This window comes from Protomyctophum bolini, assembly GCF_963924005.1.
Source record: "Protomyctophum bolini genome assembly, chromosome: 1".
In the NCBI taxonomy this organism is placed as follows: domain Eukaryota; kingdom Metazoa; phylum Chordata; class Actinopteri; order Myctophiformes; family Myctophidae; genus Protomyctophum; species Protomyctophum bolini.
In genome coordinates this window covers 10,164,285-10,185,718 of record NC_137862.1, presented here as the reverse complement: position 1 = coordinate 10,185,718, position 21,434 = coordinate 10,164,285, and the positions used below count along the sequence as shown (strand labels likewise).

General features: G+C 43.5%; 2 protein-coding genes across 6 annotated transcripts in view; both read right to left on the bottom strand.

The window, feature by feature from the left end:
- Positions 1–5,683, bottom strand: part of arnt2 (aryl-hydrocarbon receptor nuclear translocator 2) — an 83,386-nt gene extending 77,703 nt beyond the window's left edge. For both annotated transcript variants that reach the window (XM_080761419.1, XM_080761420.1), the window contains exon 1: positions 5,401–5,683. In XM_080761419.1, coding sequence (XP_080617545.1) covers positions 5,401–5,431 — 31 coding nt within the window. In that variant the 5' untranslated portion in view covers positions 5,432–5,683. The remainder of the gene's footprint in view (positions 1–5,400) is intronic.
- Positions 5,684–13,098: 7,415 nt separating this feature from the next.
- Positions 13,099–21,434, bottom strand: part of lrp4 (low density lipoprotein receptor-related protein 4) — a 118,503-nt gene continuing 110,167 nt past the window's right edge. For 2 of the 4 annotated variants that reach the window (XM_080766119.1, XM_080766121.1), the window contains exons 30-38: positions 21,259–21,393; positions 21,018–21,126; positions 19,848–20,040; positions 18,578–18,691; positions 17,999–18,110; positions 17,422–17,486; positions 17,233–17,320; positions 16,913–17,054; positions 13,099–15,019 (exon numbers count right to left, since the gene is read on the bottom strand). In XM_080766119.1, coding sequence (XP_080622245.1) covers positions 14,666–15,019; positions 16,913–17,054; positions 17,233–17,320; positions 17,422–17,486; positions 17,999–18,110; positions 18,578–18,691; positions 19,848–20,040; positions 21,018–21,126; positions 21,259–21,393 — 1,312 coding nt within the window. In that variant the 3' untranslated portion in view covers positions 13,099–14,665. Of the gene's footprint in view, positions 15,020–15,922; positions 15,983–16,912; positions 17,055–17,232; positions 17,321–17,421; positions 17,487–17,998; positions 18,111–18,577; positions 18,692–19,847; positions 20,041–21,017; positions 21,127–21,258; positions 21,394–21,434 lie in introns of all 4 variants that reach the window. The other 2 variants (XM_080766122.1, XM_080766120.1) reach the window with 2 other exon arrangements.

Sequence of the window (21,434 nt, the reverse complement as noted above, 5' to 3'; positions counted from 1 at the left end):
GTTCCACATTTTGGTGGCATAGGAGCGAAAATAATTGAGTCCCTTGTTTGTGCCGAATCTGGGTTGTACATGGTTTGTTGCACTCCCTACTCCTACTGCAAACATACAGTAGGAAGGACACGCACGCACACACACACACACTCACGCTCGCACACGCACACACTTTAACAAATCAAACCAATTCCAAAGATTAAGTGTGGAAGCCAGAGAGCATAACGTTGCCTTCAGCGCACACGACGTAAGACACACACAAAGCCCAGAGTGTTTGCAGACAAAACCTCCTTCACTATACCATAAACTGAACAAACACAATGACACAATTTTTTGGTATCAGACAGATTGCAGCAATCATGTTATTTCACCAGCAGACTTTGTTTAGAAAATCAACACGACCATTCACACCATTTTATCACATCCTAGTCTTATCATTACTTGCGCAAGCAGAGCGTGCAAGTACTGTGGTCGGCTGCGTATGCATGGTATGTATATGTATGTATGTATGTATTTGGTTAAAATGGGTAGGGTTTTAAAAAAAAGGCAAGAGTTTGCTCTGGTGCACTGGCCTAAAAGTGGGTCCTTAAAAACTGCTAAAACTGTATGTATGTATGTATGTATGTATGGTATGTAGGCCCGTCCTCAGTGGTCCCTAATTGGCTGTTGATGGTGACATAATTCAACATAGACTGCCATGATATTTTCTCCAACCTTAAACATGATCATCAGGTCTTATTGTTATATAAGGAGGAATATTTTTTCCAAAAAAGTATTTGTTAAAATGTCGTTTTTATGTGGGCACCCCCACCAGGTCATTAAGTATGCCTGGCTTGCCTGGTGGGTGGTGACCCACCAGAACTGAACCCTGAACCCATAGCTGTAGTAGTATGATAAAGGGGAGGGGCCGATAGTGTGATGTCACTATATTACCGTTTTTTTTATTGGCACGTTTGACTGTCAAGGTTTCAGCCTCCATGAAGAAACCCTAAATACAAAGGGAAGACATCATTGCACATAACAACCACACCAAGGGTTCTAATGAAGTACTGTCACCTCATAAACACATGAAAAATTGGATAAAGTACAAAAATCACAGCACTATCACACAATATTCTAAAGCTAAAATTGCCATTCGAATGTATAGCTTTTTTTATTTATTCTATTTTATATATTTATTTTGTTTTATATTTTACCCACTCACTAAATGTATTGTAATGAATCTCTGTGAAACGGCTCCGGTCTCTGGAATCTGAACCTAATCCTATGTGTGAAAAGGTGCATGTCGGGTCACTATACTACTGACTGAGTGACAGCGTGGGTCAGAGAGGCTGAAACATGGCAGAGACACAGACAGGGAACAGGGTCAGAGAAGCTGAAACATGGCAGAGACACAGACAGGGAACAGGCTGCACGAGAAAATAGAGATCACCACTCGTCCACTCCTGAACATTTTAGGAGTAACGGCACGTTCGGAAATACCAAGTAGGTCATCTGTGGCCTATTTGTGTGCATGGCGCAAGTTGGCACCTCGACAGAGTGCATTTCTGGTTAACACTATTGTCACATAGTCTTATCAGATTACCATATAGATTACCACAGCCAGTGTTATTGTAAAGGCTCATTCATAGTCTGGATTTTCGGTGGTTAGGTGACCACCGAACTACAACACAAGCCGCGGTGAAGAGCAAACCACCACCACCGCCCCAGCCCTTCTCTCTGTTTTTACTCACCACCGCTCAGCGTTATTTCAGCTCCGGTGGTCACCTCACCACCGGAGCGGTGGTCACCTCACCACCGAAAATCCAGACTATGAATGAGCCTTAACACAGCTGGAAAAAGTACTCAAATATTTTACGTAAGTAAAAGCATCAACACTGCATGCAATATTGAAATATGCCGTTACAACGTAAGACAACGTAAATTACGCAAACCCTCGTGGGATCATTTCCCTCCCCATGTTGTTGCACATGCATGTTGTTTACATGCACTCTTCTTGTCCAAGAAGTGGATCTCCAACATGCAGGCGAAGCGTTACCATGTCTATGCTCTGACGCAAACTACAGGGGCGATCACAGATCACACATGGAAGGATCTACAGGGCAGAGGGGCGATCACAGATCACACAGTAACCTGGGAGCAACAGTGGCTTCGGTGGTTCACAGCATGTCATGGCGGAACTTCAACCTGCTTTCTGCACTTGCTCCCATTTGCACATCTAAATAAACGTTCAGATTCCAAATATAAAACAGACAGACAGACAGACAGAGGGACACACAAAGCTACATGATGGAGTCAGTGGTGCTCAACTGTTTTTCATGCCAAGGTACCCCCAGAATTATATGCATTTGGTCGTCGACCCCCATCTGAAAATATGTTGTTCCAGGGACCCCCCCAGAAGCAGGAGTTAAAAACGTTTGCTGTGAAAGGATACAGTATATTCAGAGATTTGTGCCACATTTCCACGATTTTTCAAAAATAGCAGATCTACAAGCCCGCTATGAGATTGCCATTTTTCAACAGCTAAAGTTTAGAATAATGAATTGAAGTGATTAAAAGCTATGAGGCCACACAGATGTGTTCCCGTCCTGAATGGGTTAATAACCTGGCGGTTATTTATTCATTTATTTTCTCTACATTTCCATTTCCATGAGGTCACACAGAGAGGGTGGGTTATTCACCGGTGGAAAGTTACTAAGTACATGTACTTAAGTAAAATAGCTGATCTACAAGCTTGTTTTTTGCATACATTTGAAAACATGAAATGGGACATTCTGAATAATGAGTAGTTTTACTTTTGGTACTGTACATTTTGACGACAATACTTTCACACTTTTACTCCAGTACATTTTGAAATCCGGACTTTTACTGATGTTTTTTTATACTGCAGTATTGATACTTTTACTGAAGTAAAACATCCTACTTGTGGATGTTCTTCAAAGTCAAAAGTCAAAGTCGTAGAATCATTTCTTTAATCCAGATACCAGACTAATTTATTTAATCCAGATACCAGAATAATGTATCTAATCCAGATACCAGTGACATCATTCCTTTAATCCAGATACCAGAATCAGTACTTTAATCCAGATACCAGTGACATCATTCCTTTAATCCAGAATCAGTCTTTAATCCAGATACCAGTGACATCATTTAACCAGTGCTTCTCAACCAGTGGTCCCTGAGGGGGTTCCATGGGAGGTCCTCAGCTAGATGGAGAGTTGGTAACCAACTGGACCTTATTTAACTAAATTGAGACTGAGAGTGTAAAATGAAACCAAACAGACCCTTTGGTTTCATTGATTTGACACTCTCAAGAGTTAAATTATTGTTACATCTGCATTACTTAAAGGACAACTTTAGTTTTTTTTCCAACCAAGGTTCATGTTTTAGGTTGTTATTAGAGAAAGTAAAAGATGAGTGTTCATTTGTTTTCATTTGCTGCTTGCTTGGGGGTAGGGGCATTCGAGCATGAGGATTCTTTTTATTTACTATAGTCCTACTAAACCCCAGGAAATTTAATCTGGCCACAAAAGATCACAGGATCTACTGAATGTGTCAAACTGACATATTGAGCCTACAACACACAGTATGGCATACCTCCTAGTACCATTACATGTTATCTCTCCTAATGGTACCAATACAACATGTTATCTCTCCAGGGAAGATTGTTATATGGCGTGCAACCATTAGATGACACCCAACTAGTGTCTGACTGTGACACTCAATATGTCAACTGTTACAATCAATGTTAACAAACATATGTTACTCTCCAGTCGAGTGACAGACAGACAGACAGACAGACAGACAGACCTGACACATAGCAATTTGCAACTCTAGTTCTTTTTAAATAATGGGATGAATCTAGAGTTGCAATACCCTCCATTGACTCCCCATTCATCCAATTTGCTTTTGCGATCTGCTTGTATTAAACGACATTAACATTAACTCACCAACATTGCAAGCTTGAATGTTCCTTTTTCAATCTGCCATGCTTTTGTTTGTGGGGGTCCCTGGGGGGACGATTCCAGCAAACCACCCAGCGTCCGAAACGGTTGAGAAATGACAGTTACCGTGTGGGGGTCCCTCTACTGTACCCTCTACTCTACTGTACTGGCACACCCGAAATCACCATATATACAGTTAATACGTGTGTGTGTGTGTGTGTGTGTGTGTGTGTGTGTGTGTGTGTGTGTGTGTGTGTGTGTGTGTGTGTGTGTGTGTGTGTGTGTGTGTGTGTGTGTTAGGTTGCGCACATGTGGTGAAAAACAACCATGCTGTTTTCGTGCTCAGACGCACCCACCCACCCAGCCAGCCAGCCACCCACCCACATACTGTACATAGCTCCGTAAGGAAGTGGTTGTACCACTCAAAAAAAGTGGTACCGCAGAGAATTTCTTGTCAGAAAGTCGCTCATAACATGTCTACGGTGGATTTCTATATGAAACAAACACTTTGCATATTGAAAGAGGATAATCTTGGCCTAGAGCTGCAATGTTGGTGAGTTTAACATTGTTTAATACAAGCAATTTTGGATGAATGGGCCGTCAATGGATAGTATTGCAACACTAGATTCACCCCATTATACAAAGATCTAGAAATGCAAATTGCGGCTACCTGACACATATAGACAGACAGACAGACAGCTGGCCAACTAACAACAGAACAAAACCTTTTGGCCATAATAATTACTCTGTATCCACTGAAGTACCTATTGTGGCTGACACACACACACACACACACACACACACCATCTGTCCTTTTCCTTTAAAGATGTCCCAAAATCATTCAGAAGTCAGAACATGTTGGACCAGAGAGAGAGAGCTCTCTCTCTCTCTCTGAGCTCTCAAGAGCTGCATATGATAAATATGCAAAACAAGCTTTGTATCACCACCAGAGCCCCTGCTCTCTGCTGTGTGTGTGTGTGTGTGTGTGTGTGTGTGTGTGTGTGTGTGTGTGTGTGTGTGTGTGTGTGTGTGTGTGTGTGTGTGTGTGTGTGTGTGTGCGCGTGAATGTGTTGGGACTAGAAATCAAAGCACGTACTGTAGCTTTGCACGGAAACCCAAAGCAGATTAAAAATAAAACGTCAACGAGAAGCTAAAATAGACACAGCTCTGAAAACGTCGCTGTTAGCCTACATTAGCAACAACAACAACCCTAGACGTCTATGTTTCAATACAAAGACATCATAATGTCGTTGTTAAAGAACAGAACAGAGCTGGTAGTCAGTGGGGGAAGGGAAGGAAGGGAAGGGAAGGATGCTGCTAGCTCTGCTCCCAGGCTTCGCTCGGCGGCCTAACGGCTGTTCAAACAGTCGGGTTACAACTAAGCAGCGGATTAAAACGGTAACATTCAAAAAGCAAACGTTACATCGTCATAAAGTCAAAGCGTTCTTAGTTCTTTCTTTCTTACCCGATGGGTTGACCGCGGCGGGAGTTGCCATGTTGGATGGTGTGAGAGGAAAACAAAACGGAACGCAGCGGCGATGAGAATGACGCACAACAACAGAACAGACGGAGGGTTGAGCGAGAGAGAGAAACCCCACGGGAGACACTGGAGGTGGGGGTGGCACGGAACGCAACGCACGGCTCTCTCTGTCTGTCTGTCTCCCACTCCACTCACACACTCAGTAGAGATAATCCACAGCCGAATGAAACAAAACCTCTTTTTCTGTCTCTCTTTCTATAATAAATCCCTCCAAAAGATGCAAGATGTCTGAATGGTGGTAGCACCGCGAGACTTTAGGGCTCTGCTCTAGGCTACTTGAATTAATGAATAATAATGATAAAATTAAACTTTAATTATGTATAGAACCTTTCAAAAGCAAGTTAACAAAGTGCTTCACAAGACAAATAACAAATCACAAAAACAAAAAACACATGGGTACAAAAAAGACAGACAGAGCACAACCAATTTAAATTTAAAACAAAAGCAATCAAATGAGCACAAGCATTAGGAAAGGCTCTAACAAAAAGCCATCCTATAAAAATCAGTCTTTAGGAGTTTTAAAAGTGCCCAGTGAGGTAGCCTGTCTAACTTCCAATGGAAGTTGATTCCACAGGTGAGGGCCCCTTATAACAAAAGCTATAATAAAATAATTATATTAACTGAGTGACACCCTCTGTACCCAGTTTCATTAAATGGCTCAATGAATTTGTTTCACTGATACATTTGGAGAGGTTGTGTTGCAATGGCCAGGACAGTATAGCAACTTTTGACTATATGGATAATATGGAGCCCTATTACAACTCACCTGAGTCTAGTGTGTAACCTGGCCTGTTTGCCCTGCTGCTGTGCTCTTGCGTTGATGTTTGACATTGTTGTGCTTATGCTATATCTCATCACAAGGTCCGCCACTCGTTTTATATACATTGCCTACTCTGGTGTGTGTGTGTCATTGTTATGTAGGCCTATTTGTCTTGTTTGTCATATATAAAAACCTAATAAAAACTAATCTATATAAATATAAAAATAAAAGATCACCTTCTGTTCTGAGTCTAGCCGTGGTGGTCACCTTGAGGAGCAGCTGATCTGCCGATCTGAGGTTGCGGGTAGGCTCATAGGGGGCCACGAGGTCAGAAATATAAGCAGGTGCAACTGCAAGGCCATTCCAAGAGCATGTTTATTTTGGACTGAACAATGACTACTGTTACATTATGGAAGAAACTTTTTTTTGTTTTACATCTATAATTACAGTAGGGTATATTGTATTCTGAATGAAGGTTATATATGCCAAGTTTAGGGGACAAATTACACTTCTAAATACTGTGCTCTTGACTTCTGCAAAGCCTGGATAAAATTAGAAGTTAATATTTTGGCAGCAATTTGTCAGATCTCTGGTACCAGCTGCAACCCTGAAAAGCAACAAGCACATCATGGACTATAACCAGTGACCAATGTTAAGGTCTGTTGGGGTTCAAAGTGCATTGCTATTGAACTGCTGCAATGCTATAAATACCGTATATGCCATAAGACGAGCTTGAGTGGAACACACTTGGGGCCCTATTTTGATGGCACTAAATGAATGCCAGGAGCAAGGTCTGTGGGAATGTGTCTAGCCATTTACCACAGAGGGGGCCCGTGGAGTTTAATTTGAAGATTTGTGAGGTGAAAAACTGTACTGAAGTTGTTGGTCATTGTTGTAATCTGATCGCCCATGGCTGTGTACTTGTACGTGAGAGCACAGTGTACTTGTTATGTATTGTGTACTGCCTGAACTGTAGCATACTTTATAATTAGCTACTGGAGACTCCAGACAGCAAGGTCAGCTTGCTGCAGTTAGCAGTTGTTATGTCTCAAGTGTTGTGGTCGTCAGTTGGGATCCAGCTCTATATATGTTCCTGTGTGTGTAATAAACTTTGTGAACCTTTAGCGTGATACTGTCTCGTGTCATGTTATTGTTCTCCCGGGCCCGCCACCACTGCCGCCATACCAAGGTATACTTCAACCGGATTGTCACACACCACCCAGCCGGCACACACTACCTGTCTGTCAAACCAGACGAGGGTCCAGTACTTAGAGTTTACAACAGTCATAAATAGTGTATTTATTATCATGGAAATATGTCGCCACAACACAAGGACAAATATGTCATCACAACACACAAGGCCAACCTATTCACTTTTAAGTAGCAGGCTAATGAGGGAATGAGGACAGTCACAGGACACAGAAGACTGTCTGTTTAGAGCTGTGCATTTTTGGTATATTGTTTACATGGGATGTTTGTGAATGGTGCATAAACACACATGTATGGTAATTAAATGGGGAAGAATTTATTCTGTATTAAATTGATATATTTGAAGTTGATCCCCATATTTGCTTTATAGCTCTCTCTCTCAATAACATTAATACTCCTAATGATATTGGAGACTCTAATCCTGCATGTGACTCACATGCAGGATTTCCAACTAACCAACTAACTGTCTTGCCCTTAAGGTCTCTGGCTCCGGCTTCAACCTTGAGAAACGGAAAGTGTTGCAAGAACATCATGGACTGACCAACATCATAAGGGTACATTGGGCTTCTCGCTGCATTGCGATAAAACTTCTGCAGCAGCAGTGTGCTCTGTGCTGTAACATAACGTGTGTATAGATCTTTTCTAAGTTGAAAGGGAAGAAAAAGTTGCACTGAATAAAACTATGAAGTGTCCTAAACAACTGCATTTACCACTAATAAAACGAATCAATCAATAAAGCACAGGAAGAATGTCCCCCTTAAGGCCTGAACTTGTATATTCAGTATATTCTCAACAGAACACAACTTTGTTCTGCCTCAGAAGGTCAATAAGAACAACTTGACCCAATGGGTCTGAGTTACGCTGTTATACTGTTCTAAGTGGGTCTAAAGTCCAGAACTGAGTTACCAAACCCTTCGGACCTCACCGAACCTTTTTTAAAGGCTGCAGCATACGCCAGACATGATACCAAGTGAAGCACTGCAAAATATTGTTTTCATCACAATATATTATAATCTTTATTTGTTTTGCCAATTTGTTGAAATTGTCACATTGAATTAAGTACTATTGCGGATTGTAGTATTTCCTCAGACTAATCTAATGTGAAATTGTAGAAAAGACATGTGAAATTGGTTTGTAATGTGAACTTGGTTTGAGATGTTGGCAATGATTTAATCCATCTCCTTCATGTTCTCTACTGCAGCTAGAGGAGGCAGACAAACCTTCCTCGCACACCTCTGGACCTGCTTCCTCTGTAAACATCGACAACAAGCTCCCCTTTCTCCTCCAAGACAAGCAGGCACTGGCCTGTTCAGATCCCTGCCCGCCCTATAGCTCTGATTCATAACCTTCTACTGCTTCTACGATTCTGCCCTGCAGTACAAGGCTATGGGACTTACAATTTTAAATCTCAAATCGAAATCAGACCAGCCTCTCCTCTTTAGCGAAAATAAAAAGAACGTTTATGCTACTCACCAAAACAAAGGCGGGTTGTGTCAATAGAAAGCCGACTTTCCTTAGTGGACGCACTCTGAGCCCCCCACCACACGTATAAACGGTACTTTTTGGCCAAAAGGGGATTTTTTTCCACCGGAGGAAAAATATTCTCTATGAGGCAGTTCTCTGGGCAATATCAGTAGAGGGCGCAGCGGAGTAACTAAAAATGTTTTTTTCCCGGTGGAAACAAAATCCCTTTTTGCCCAAAAAGTACAGTTTATACGTGTGGTGGGGGGCTCAGAGTGCTTCCACTAAGGAAAGTAGTCTTTCTATTGACACAACCCGCCTTTTTTTTGGTGAGTAGCAAAAACGTTCTTTTTATTTACACTAAAGAGTAGAGGCTGGTCTGCATTCATGCGAGCGGCGGAAGTTGAAAGTAACATAGCTCTAAGGCTACGCATTAGAGCTATGGACCAGAGCTACCCGCCCTACTACTGTACGTCTGTCTCCAAGTCCACCGCCACCTTGGATGACATCAAGAGGAGGCTCCATATTTTAAAGCAGGTGTCAGGCTTCTCTCCCAGGTAAAGATCCAAAATGCAGAACACAGGACACCAGGAATAACTTAAAGTATTTTACTTAGAAAATAAGGTACACCATACAAGGCAAGAATAAACGTATTCACAAGGCAGAGCAAATTTATAATCCAACAAACACATGAGGGCATCAAGGGCTATATATAGACTAGGTTAATCAGGGAGCAGGTGAGGTGAGACACACAGGTGGGTCCAGGTAGTCATCAGGGCAGTGGATGAGTGGGTGTGGCACAGACTGTGGCCAGGGCTGTGACAGCAGGTGCGCTAAATAGGCCCACTTTGACCTGTTTTCATTTGTTGTCCAATGTGTATGTGTGTAACGTTTGTTCTTTTACTTTACTTTTGTAGTAAAGATCATTTTAACCCTTGTCGGATATCCAGTCCAATAAATCATTTTCCAGTCAACACAATGATGTATTTTTTACGTCTGGCTTTTGCTTGTACCCCAGACAGTTTAAGTTCTTTGATTCACTACTTTGATCAATGACTATAAAATATCTGACACACCCCTCCCCCTCCTTACAGTATAACGGCCGAGCTACACAGAGCGAGTGTGTGTAACATGTGCACACGCGAGCCCTGCATACATGTACGTGTAAACGCACGCTGACAAAACCTGGTGTAGCTCAGCTGTAAGCCCATTCAACTTCAAGAATCATTGAAAACAAACTGTACAGCTCTGGCGACTAATACCGGTGTGTTCTGTTGCATCCAATTCAAAAATGATGTTCTGCTCATGAATTGGCATAATATCAAACAGGGCTTGACATTAAGGCTTGTCTGCTTGTCCGGGACAAGTGCATTAAAATTACGGACAAGTGACTCGCTTTTTCTGTGACGCTCATACCAGCCAACAATATTGTCTGGCATTATTGTCTGGCTTTCCTAATCATCACCTTCCGAATATTGTTAATATCCCTAGAATGTCATGTGGATGACCTGGTACTGATGGCTCACACCAGAGAAGACGTAGCTAGCAAGGAGGCTAGCGGCCTGGAAGACATGCCTGGAAGTGAAAGGGATGAAGGTGATTGCGGAGAAGTCAAAGGTCATGGTTGGTGGTGCTGGCCTGGGAGTGATACCGCAGTCAGGAGCTTGGCCATGTGGAGTCTGTGGGAAGGGAGTACAAGCTAACTCTCTCCAGTGCAGGGGCTGTAAGAAATGGGTCCATCAGAGATGCAGTGGAGTAAAAGGCAGCCTGCAAGCGGCAAGTGAGACATTCCAGTGCAAGCGGTGCAGGGGAGACATCCCACAAGCAGATGCAGCCGAGCAAGAGGGGCTTGTAGTGGACGGGGAGATTTTTAACATCGAAGGCGTACTCCCAAGTTTACTCTGCATGCATCAGAAGCTGTATGACATAATGGAAGTGAGACATGGTCCCTGAAGGTGGACCTTTAGGACAGTGATACTCAACCTCAGGCCCGCGGGCCACATCAGGCCCGCGGGACCATTATGACTGGCCCACCAATGAAAATCTAAAAAAAAGAAGAAAAAAAAATCTGGAAAATGAAATAAAAATAAATAAATCTGAATGAAGTTATCTTTAATTACATTATTATAAGTAATACTATTAGAGTTGTACTATTACTCGAACGAAAATAAAAGCTTGGGGGGGGGGGGGGAGATGCAATGCAAATGAAAGACATATACTGTGTATCCCTATTCCCTGACATAATTTTATAGCTAAACGGACAGAATTCTATTTTATTTGAATGATGAAACCCAGCTGCCATTAATAGTTGGAAATGGAAATGGAAATTGCGGAAATTGCGGAAATTGTAATTGCGGAAATTGTAATTGCGGAAATGGTGGAAATTGCGGAAATGCGGAAATGGAAATTGCGGAAATTGCGGAAATTGCGGAAATGGAAATTGAGGAAATTGCGGAAATGGAAATTGCCGGCCGAAGAAGACTTGGCAGACGACCGTGTTGGCTGACATGAAAGCGCTCGGCATTGATCACGAGGTGGCCATGGACCGTTCCTGGTGGAAGAAAGCCACATGGAGAGACAAGTCCAACCCAGCGGTGCCTGGGTAAAGCTGACTCATTCCGGGCCCCTCGCCGGAGAGAATGTTGTCCGTGTGCAGCTTGTGGAAAAGTGGAGATATTTTACACATTTTCTGCCAGAACTTTCAAATTAATATGACTCCAAGTCTTAGGAATTAATTAGTGGGTGGGTACACAGGCAGTGCTACAAGTTTAAATGCAGACTGACTGCAATAAATCTAATCTTTGGCCCTCACTCACTAGCCTAGCCTGGTAAAACCACTCCCCCTGCTGGACTACATTTGCATGGGAACTTGTGAACTCAATACTGCCGCAATCTGGCAGTCAGGTTATTCACTACCCAAGACATGACTCAATATTGATGAGACGTGGGTGCCATTCGGTGTTGGGTGAAATCAGTCCATTATTCTCAACCCCACCCTTCCATTCCTTCCCCTCCCTTGGCCCTGTTCACTGTCAAAAGAAACTTAAAACTTAAAGAAATAAAATAAATCATGGTATAACAAAGTTGAAGGAGTCACAAGATTCATTAAAATGCAAATGCAGTTTTATATTAAAAGATAGCAAAGGGATAAATTCACTATATCACAACACAGCTTGTTAGTACTGCAATGGAAATACATATACAGTCTTTTTCATATTTACACATTAAGTGACAACCAAACAGAAATCATAAATACATCTTTTTTTGTTAACTTTACAATAGTTATACGCGACCAAGAACTCATAACATAGAAGAACACTATTAAATAACTGCCGTCTTCCCTATCATTTACAAGACTCGGAAACACAGTGGTTAAAACCAACCAGCAAAAACAATAAAAAAAACATGTTCTTCTCCAGTGAGTAAAATTAATACAAGTCAAAACGGTCATGAAATCCCTTTGTACAAGACTCTATACAACAAAACACAATATCTTCAACACAAACGCCTTGCTTTTTACCTGCATGGTAAAAAAAAAATCTGTACACTTTTAGTGAGTTTCTGAGCAGAGTGGGAGGGATTGTAAATTGGGATGATTGGGTCGCTCTGACGCGCTGCAACAGACTATCAACCAATGATCAGAGACGAAGTTTACCGTAGCTGCCAAGGCCCTCTTTCATTAGCCTCAGTGCTTTGTCTAGCAGCAAATCAGCAAGTTGCTGAACTCATACAAGATACTTCAAAGTACATGGTTCTGAAAAGTTTAACTGATAACATCAATATAGTTATACATCTCCTTTGTACCATATTCTTGCAACAGACAACGGTACTCTCCAATGTTAAAGCAATGCATAATATATTTACTTGTATTAAATTAAGGTTCCATTAAGTTGTCAGTGATTATATTTCTAAACTCTAGGTCACTGTTTTAGTGGGTTCAGATATACACAGTATTCTTAAGTATATCTTACAGCACGCTCCATATTACAGAGGGAAATATAGTATAAACTGTGAGCTCACGTTGCATTACAGAGTTGACTACTTTAATGAGAACGTCTCAAAGAATGCCATGTACACTTAACAACCATCAAGAAATATAAATAAAACTGAATAACATAAACAAAGAAATGTTTGGCACTTAGGCTATACTTCATCACAGCTTCCTCTGCCAATACACCCCCCCACCCTCCCCAAGGATCAGCAATGTTAAAAACAATAATCATGTTAACCTGTCTTGTATGAAAAACTCAATTGCACAATTGAGTGTATATCAGCGAAGGCCTGGCTGACATGTGTCACATCAACAGTTTTCCAAGACGATGGAGTGAGTTTTCAGTCAGTCAATCTGCTGTACCGTAGACCAGTGGTTCTCAACCTTTTCAGGCCATGACCCCACAAAATAACCATATTTGAACTGGAGACACCCCAATAATATTTTAACTGGGGACCCCCCCAACCTGCCTGATAAGCACTTAAGAGTTGAGGGGTTACATTTTGTTTGACTCTGTTCCACAGATAAATATTGTGAAAATAGCCTTCTTATATTAATTGACAATTTGGCCATGTTTGACCAGTATTTATATATTATATAGTAGGCCTTAAAAGTCCTTAAATTGTCCTCTGGGGAGGGGACCCCTCATGTGGGGACCGTCTGGGGGTCCTGGTCCAAAGGTTGAGAACCACTGTTGTAGACAAAGGAAAAAGTGAGAAGATTTCTGTGAAGCCCCGCCCTTTGGCACTGTCATAAATATATTCTTTGCATCGCATACTGAAAAAAAAGGGGGGGAAAAAAAAGAAAAAAGATTATCCTTTAAATCTCATGTATGTTGCAAAATGTATAAAATATTTAGCCAAAGAATGTATTTGAAAAACATATTTCAGACTCTGGAAATACATTTTCACAAATATATTTTTGGTCACTCAATATATTTTTCCTATATAGAAGTGGCCAAATAAGTCCATTATTAGTATATTTTGAAACATATGAAATATTTATATTCCTTGCTATGAGAAAACTGGGCACCGCTGTACATAGTTCTACACATGTTCACCATTCTCTAAAAAATAATCATCAAAACCACTCCAGAGTACAAAAAGTTCATAAATAGAGTTCATAATGATATGGCAAATCATGAGTGGCATTGAAAGAGCGAGCATTTTTGTTATATATAGTCTGAGAGTATATTTTAGCTTTGCCAAAACAAAACAAAAACTCCACAAAAAAGGTTTACATACAATGATGTGTCCCTTGCCGGGGGAGTTTGCATCCTTTCAAAAAGGCTCCAGACACTCCCATATCTCTCTCTCTCTCTCTCTTGTGCATGCTTTTAAATTTCTTCCTAGAGTTTTTCGCTTCGTTATTACAGCATGCTCATCAATTGTCTTACGTTTTGCCTACAAGCGGAACTTGCACAGAGAGTGTTCTGTAAGTGTGCAAGTAGGACGGTGGGCAAGGAGTCCCGTGTGATTGGAGAAAAAATGAGGTTTTGAGTATAAGGGACATGTTTTCTTTTGTGTGTGTATAACGAGGTCCATATGCAACTTCTCATGAACCGTGTACTGGCATATTTTTTGTGTAACTCTACATATTAACAGGAAATGCAAAATGTCAATGTGTGCAGGTTCCATGTTTGTACCATTTATATAAATACACATGTATAGTCTGTCATGTATGCAGGCGTGTGAGAGCACATGGCAAGGGTGGGGCGTAGGGGGCGGGTTTGGGGGGGGGGTAGGGTAGGGGGGGACAAAGAGCTCCTTTCACACTTGGCTCTCGGTGGAGGGCTTGCGTATGGACGCCCACCCGGTGTCGGGCAGGCTGTGCTGGGCGTGGCGCTGGGGGGTGACGGTGGAGGAGGGAGTCAGGGTGGTGATGGAGGAGCACTCGGACGCCTCCTCCTGGAGGAGCTGCTCCGTCTCCCCGTCGTCCAGAGACGCGCTGCTGGCCTGCAGGGACACCGTGTCCGTGCGCATGCAGGCGTGCAGGCCGCCGCCCCGCGACGGCTTGATCTGCTTCAGGTGGTCGTCCCAGTACAGCTCGTCGTTGGACAGCAGACACACGCCCTCCACGATGCGGATCTTCTCCTTGGTGTAACCTCCGTCCATCCCGCCTCCCTATAGGGATAGGATAGGAAGCGCAGGCAGGCAGTTAGTAGAGCTGGCCGGCCCCCATGTCAGGCGTCGTATAGTGCTGGTCATGTGTTAATGTGATGACCCATCCTGTGGGGTTGGTTTGGTTGGATACTAATTGTTGTTCTCTGTCCCTGTGTAGGAGGAGAGTGCCAGCCTGCTGAGGTGTGTCTTGGGGATTGACACACCTGGTGCCAATTATCCCCTTGGGTATAACAGCAGGCTGGCTGAGGCCATTCTCTCTCTCTCTCCCTTGCACAGGTCACACTTCTTGTTTGGTTATGCTTGTTGGAAGTATAGTTTCAGTTTGGTTGATTTCTGCACTTGCACATACAGTCCATGTTCACACAGTCATACACACTTTACACTACTGATGTCACTGACCATTCACACCTCATACATGTTGCACCTTTTAAGCCTTATTTAGTTATAAATAAAATAATGTTAAGTTTAATCCTGTGTGTCGTCTCCCTTTTTGTCATGATGTCAGCCAGTTCATGACAGTTAATCATAACCGCAAACCACAAAACATTCCAGAACAAGTTCAACCAACTGCAGCCCAATCTGTACAGCACGCGCTGGATCCATTTAGTGATGCTGTGCTGGGGTTAGACACACAAGTTTCCATGTGTTACAACAAGTGTGACAAACATCACACCACAAGACCCGGTGAGTAGCGCGTGAACTGACGCGTCATGCCAGGAGTCAGACAGAGTGCTCTGAAAATGTATTCCAAGCCGGGGAATACCTGATTTCAGATAAAGGCGTCACAACATGCACTTATAGGACAGAACAGTATTATATGAATAGACAAATAAGCCTAAAGGTTAAGAAGAGAATAAGATAAATCAGAGAGCATTGGCACTACATGCAGTGTGCAGTAGCTACCTCTCTGCAGGAAGTGGGTCAAAAGATATAGGGAGAGAGGGTGTTGTAAGGATGAGAGCGCTGTAGTGAGGAGGAAAAGGAAGGAATACATTCATAAGTGCCAGAGGATCGGTGACTGTTTGTGTCTCCCATTTTGGACTGAGGTCGATAAAAAAAAGGGCTTCTAAATCTTAACAATTTTCTGAAAAACCCATGTTTCTATGTCAGTGGTGCTCAACCTTTTTCATGTCAAGAACCCCCAGAATTATCTCCATTGGGCCACGGACCCCCATCTCGAAATATGTAGTTCCAGGGACCCCCCAGAAGCAAATATTTTAGTTAAAAATGTTCACTCTGAAATATATATTCAATGATTTGCACCACATTTTAATGATTTTTCAAAAAATAGCAGACCTACAAGCTCGTAGCGCGCCACTGAGCTGAGCTGAACCATAGCAATGGTTTTAAGTGGCCGGTCAATAGAGGGTGCTAGTGCGCCGCGCCACCTCTCCCAAACCTAGATTTTCCTTGAATAAATATTACTTTAAAATATATTGTATATATATTTTAAATTATCAAACGAACAAGGTAAATATTATAGTCAGTGAATGACTAATGAGTACAATGTATAATCTACCATAAATATGTAGATAAGAAACGTTCTACATTGTCTAAACTATACTTCTTATACTAAGTTTTGCACATGTGCAGTTCACTCTTCAATGAAAGTGAACCGGGCCTCCGTGGGCCCGGTCAGTGCATAGACATATGGTACTGTATGTATGCTACAGTATGTTTGGAAAACTAGCAGGCTTGAAAAAGGTGCACTCGTTTTCACCGTCTGAAGGGGACTTGAGCCACGTGAGTCGCCGTATTTCTGAAAGATTCTACAGCACTGGTGAGACAAACTATGGATCATTCATCACAGGTCAGGATGGATTCCTTCCTCCATTTAAAATAAGGTCTCTGGTTAAGGTATTGACCTGGAGACTATAGAACGAGAGCACTTACCTCTTTCTTATATCGAAGCTGGTTATAGATTGGAGGCTTTTGCGACGCCTCGATCTTGACTTCCTGCGTGGAAGTCCGGTACGAGGGGTTGCTGTAGGTCAGGTTGCTCACCCCCGGATCTGCAAACTTCGACTTTTTATGCCTGTCGACAGATGAGAGACGAACACATTTGATTCTCTCCTCAATGAGTCATTTGTTGAACCAAGTACTACTTTACGTAACGCCCTACATTTGCAAAGTCAAGCCAATTTCTACATTAGGGTCCTTTAACTTTCATCATATTAGGCCTACTAATGGTAAAAAAATTAAATAAGCATTACCTGTAAATAATGAAGGCAGCAATAAGAATAAGAATAGCCAGGATGGTCAGGATTCCACCGATCACGTAGCTGATATGAAGTCCTTCCCCTAAGAGAGATGACATGTGTCCATTAGTCCCATCTGTGGGGTTTAGGTACGATACAAGTGAAGAATTGAGTGACGAAGGACAGCAGATGTGTAGTACTGACCATGGGGAGCGGTCACCACGTTGCTCTGCACGCACCCCTCCATGTTTAGGCTCTTGTCAGTGCAGCTGTTATCATGGATTGAAAACACAGCATTAGGGAGATATAAAGTTACCCCATGATTTTTCCAAATGTTTGAAAAGAATGTAATTCCCTGCAGGCTTTCTGTGAGAGTCATAAAAGGGACACAATCGCACTGTAGGCATGCATTTCAAATAATTAGCTGATAGTTATTATATAGTCCAAACATTTACAAATTATACAGAGAGAATTTTGTTTTAGGCATGCATCATCCTGATTCATATTTTCTGAAGGCAAGATTGCCCATTTTTCCGTGAACACCAAACAAAGACACTGTCACTGTTAAGTAGTGGCTAAAAACAGGAAGTCAGCGTTATAGTTGACATACAATGACATCATTGGTTGAGCACTTCTAGCTTTTTGGTACCCCACACCCACACACACCCACCCACACCCACACACACCCACACCCACACCCACACACACACACACCCACACACACGACTTTCCGGCTTCTAAATAAAAATGTTTTCTATTACTATTGGGAACATGAACATACTTGACCAGTGAGGGTCCCTGACGCGGTGCATCAGTGGGGATTTGGGGTATATTTTTGGGGGCTGGCGTGCTGGTCATCCTCCTGTCAGGCGAGGTAGGGACAAACCCTGAAACTGAACATAATGCGTGTTTATTAATGATTAGCACCTTGAGTTCAAAAAGGCAATCCCTGCAGACGCTTAAGCCAAATTCCAATACCCCCAAATCTCGGCCACTCACACTCGGGTCAGGCATGGCGATGTTACGGTGAAATTGGTGACCTGCCGAAACATGTGACCATCTTGTGGACTTCACATAACTTACACAGAGGTCTTTAAATACGTGACCTAAATACAGCTATAGGTTGAACACGATTGCCACACATTTCAGCAGGTCACCAATTTCACCGTAACACCGCCATGCTGGAGTGACCGAGTATTTGGGTATTGCCCCGGTTAGAGTATTGGAATTCAGCTTTACGGTACTCGAGAAAACATTAGCCTGACAATTCTTCAGTCACAGACTTCAGCCTTTTTTGTTTACACAATTATTCTCTTCTCTCTTTGGCACGAAAACGTTTGAGAAGCAGTGCAACACTCACTTGTGGAGCAGGGTCTGCTGTCAGGCTCATCCGGGCAGGCACACACAAAGCTGTTGGTCTTGGCGAAACAAAGATGTGTACAGCCTCCATTGTTCACCCCACAGAGGTTTGTACCTGGAAGGGAGAAGAGATGTTCCTTTAGTGCCTCAACACAAAACACCCATGCGTCCCAATTATGGCACCAACACAGTTAGTCAATAATCATTTAATAATACAGTATATAATACTATAATAGAACTATTTTAGAAGTAAAAACTATTACAAAAATGGTTTTATTTTTGAGAAGGTTGATGTACAGTACACATACACTACTGACCAGGATCATGTCTAACTCAAAACCAACATCTGTACTCCACTATGGAAAAAGAGAAGCTACAATATCGGTAAAGTATTCTAAACTGAGCAGTTTACTGTGTAGTGTGTACCGTATTCTGCTACATACACTAGTATTGAATTGATTCCCCCTCATCACCTAGGCAGGGGAAATAGGCCAACATAAATTCAGGAGAGCTTTTCCTACTTATTTTTGGGAAGCTAGTTAACCTTAGGTGACACAAGCCAAGCCAAACACTAGCATCCTCAGTCACTGACTGCCAGACATATAGATACAAAAAGGTGCAGACTAAACAGACATTAGTTTGTCGTTTGATTGTTGTAGCTCATTGTGGCTCATAGGTTGTAGAAATAGTACACAGTAAAAACCTCTTCTAGCAAGCTGAAAAGAACTAGTGGAGACATGACAATACCCATAGATGACATCTGTCAGTCCTAACTAACTTCATTATTTAGTATCCTTGTTAATAGCCTGTCAAAAGACAGCAGAGATATTGGTTTTGTACTAGGAAAACTGTGGCAGTAAGATATCATATAACCAATCAATCAATCAATGAAAGCAAGCAAGACAAAATTACGACAGGGATACTTTATGAATTAAAAACTGTACTACAAAAAGAACAAATCAAATACGTGTTACAACTCTCAGTGGGTTTGGTAAGGACGGCTTGCCATGGATTCAAATCCGGCTCTCGACCAGAGTCGTCTGTCCAATCTTCTCCGCCATAATGGTTCCATAAAGCTCACTCACCAGTCTGCCGGTGCGGGGACACCACTATGATATCCATGAGGCCCTCCACATTGACCACTCACCAGTCTGCCGGTGCGGGGACACCACTATGATATCCATGAGGCCCTCCACATTGACCACTCACCAGTCTGTCGGTGCGGGGACACCACTATGATATCCATGAGGCCCTCCACATTGACCACTCACCAGTCTGTCGGTGCGGGGACACCACTATGATATCCATGAGGCCCTCCACATTGGGCAGAACCGTCTCCTTGCTGCGGCCTGTGTGTTTGTCCACACGCTGGATGGACTTGGTCTGCCAGTCCGTCCAATAGATCCAACGGTCTTGCTGCGAGAGGCGGGAGAAAGGGGTTAGAGAGGAGGACATCGGCTTCAACTGGGAAGAGAGAGAGGGAGGGAAACACGGACAAGGAGGAGAGGGGGAAGAAGGAGGAAAAAAAGGGGGGACGGAAGGAGGAAAAGGAGGGACAAAAATGAGGGTCAGAGATGAAGGAAGTAGAAGGAATGGTTAAGTTTCAATGAGTTCAGTTATGAGTAGGAGAAGGAAAACGAGTGAGTCACACGGTGAGGTGAGGAGCGAGACAACGGGGTGAGTGGAGGAGGTGAAGTAGCCACGAGGAAGGAGTCAGTTGGGCACTTGAAAGCTTTGGGGTAGTAGAGGAGGGTGTACCTGTGTCAGGGCAAAGGGGTGAGAGACAGGGGGTAGTGGAGGAGGGTGTACCTGTGTCAGGGCAAAGGGGTGAGAGACAGGGGGTAGTGGAGGAGGGTGTACCTGCGTCAGGGCAAAGGGGTGAGAGACAGGGGGTAGTGGAGGAGGGTGTACCCCCGTCAGGGCAAAGGGGTGAGAGACGGGGGGTAGTGGAGGAGGGTGTACCCCCGTCAGGGCAAAGGGGTGAGAGACGGGGGGTAGTGGAGGAGGGTGTACCCCCGTCAGGGCAAAGGGGTGAGAGACAGGGGGTAGTGGAGGAGGGTGTACCAGTACCTGCGTCAGGGCAAAGGGGTGAGAGACAGGGGGTAGTGGAGGAGGGTGTACCCCCGTCAGGGCAAAGGGGTGAGAGACAGGGGGTAGTGGAGGAGGGTGTACCAGTACCTGCGTCAGGGCAAAGGGGTGAGAGACAGGGGGTAGTGGAGGAGGGTGTACCTGCCTCAGGGCAAAGGGGTGAGAGACGGGGGGTAGTGGAGGAGGGTGTACCCCCGTCAGGGCAAAGGGGTGAGAGACAGGGGGTAGTGGAGGAGGGTGTACCTGCGTCAGGGCAAAGGGGTGAGAGACAGGGGGCAGTGGAGGAGGGGGTGTACCTGTGTCAGGGCAAAGGGGTGAGAGACGGGGGGTAGTGGAGGAGGGTGTACCAGTACCTGCGTCAGGGCAAAGGGGTGAGAGACGGGGCTGACCAAGATCTGACGTAGCTTCCCGTTCAGATCCGAGCTCTCGATCCGGTCCAGGTGAGCATCCACCCAGAATATCCTGTGGAGAATAACAGAGGTTCACACAAACACACACTCACAATGGTGACTTGTACATTATAACCAGACACCAGAGTTTCTCCTTTGAACTCAACCTGGCCTTAATTTCCAAGCCCCCACACCCCTCTCTAACCTCCGTGTGTCATAATCCAGAGTGAGTCCGTTGGGCCAGCCGAGGTCGGTGTTGATCAGAACCTTTCGGTCCGAGCCATCCAGGTGGGATCGCTCGATCTTGGCAATGTGACCCCAGTCCGTCCAAAACAGGTACCTGGAGAGATGAGGAACACCGGAATGAGAAACACAGCTCAG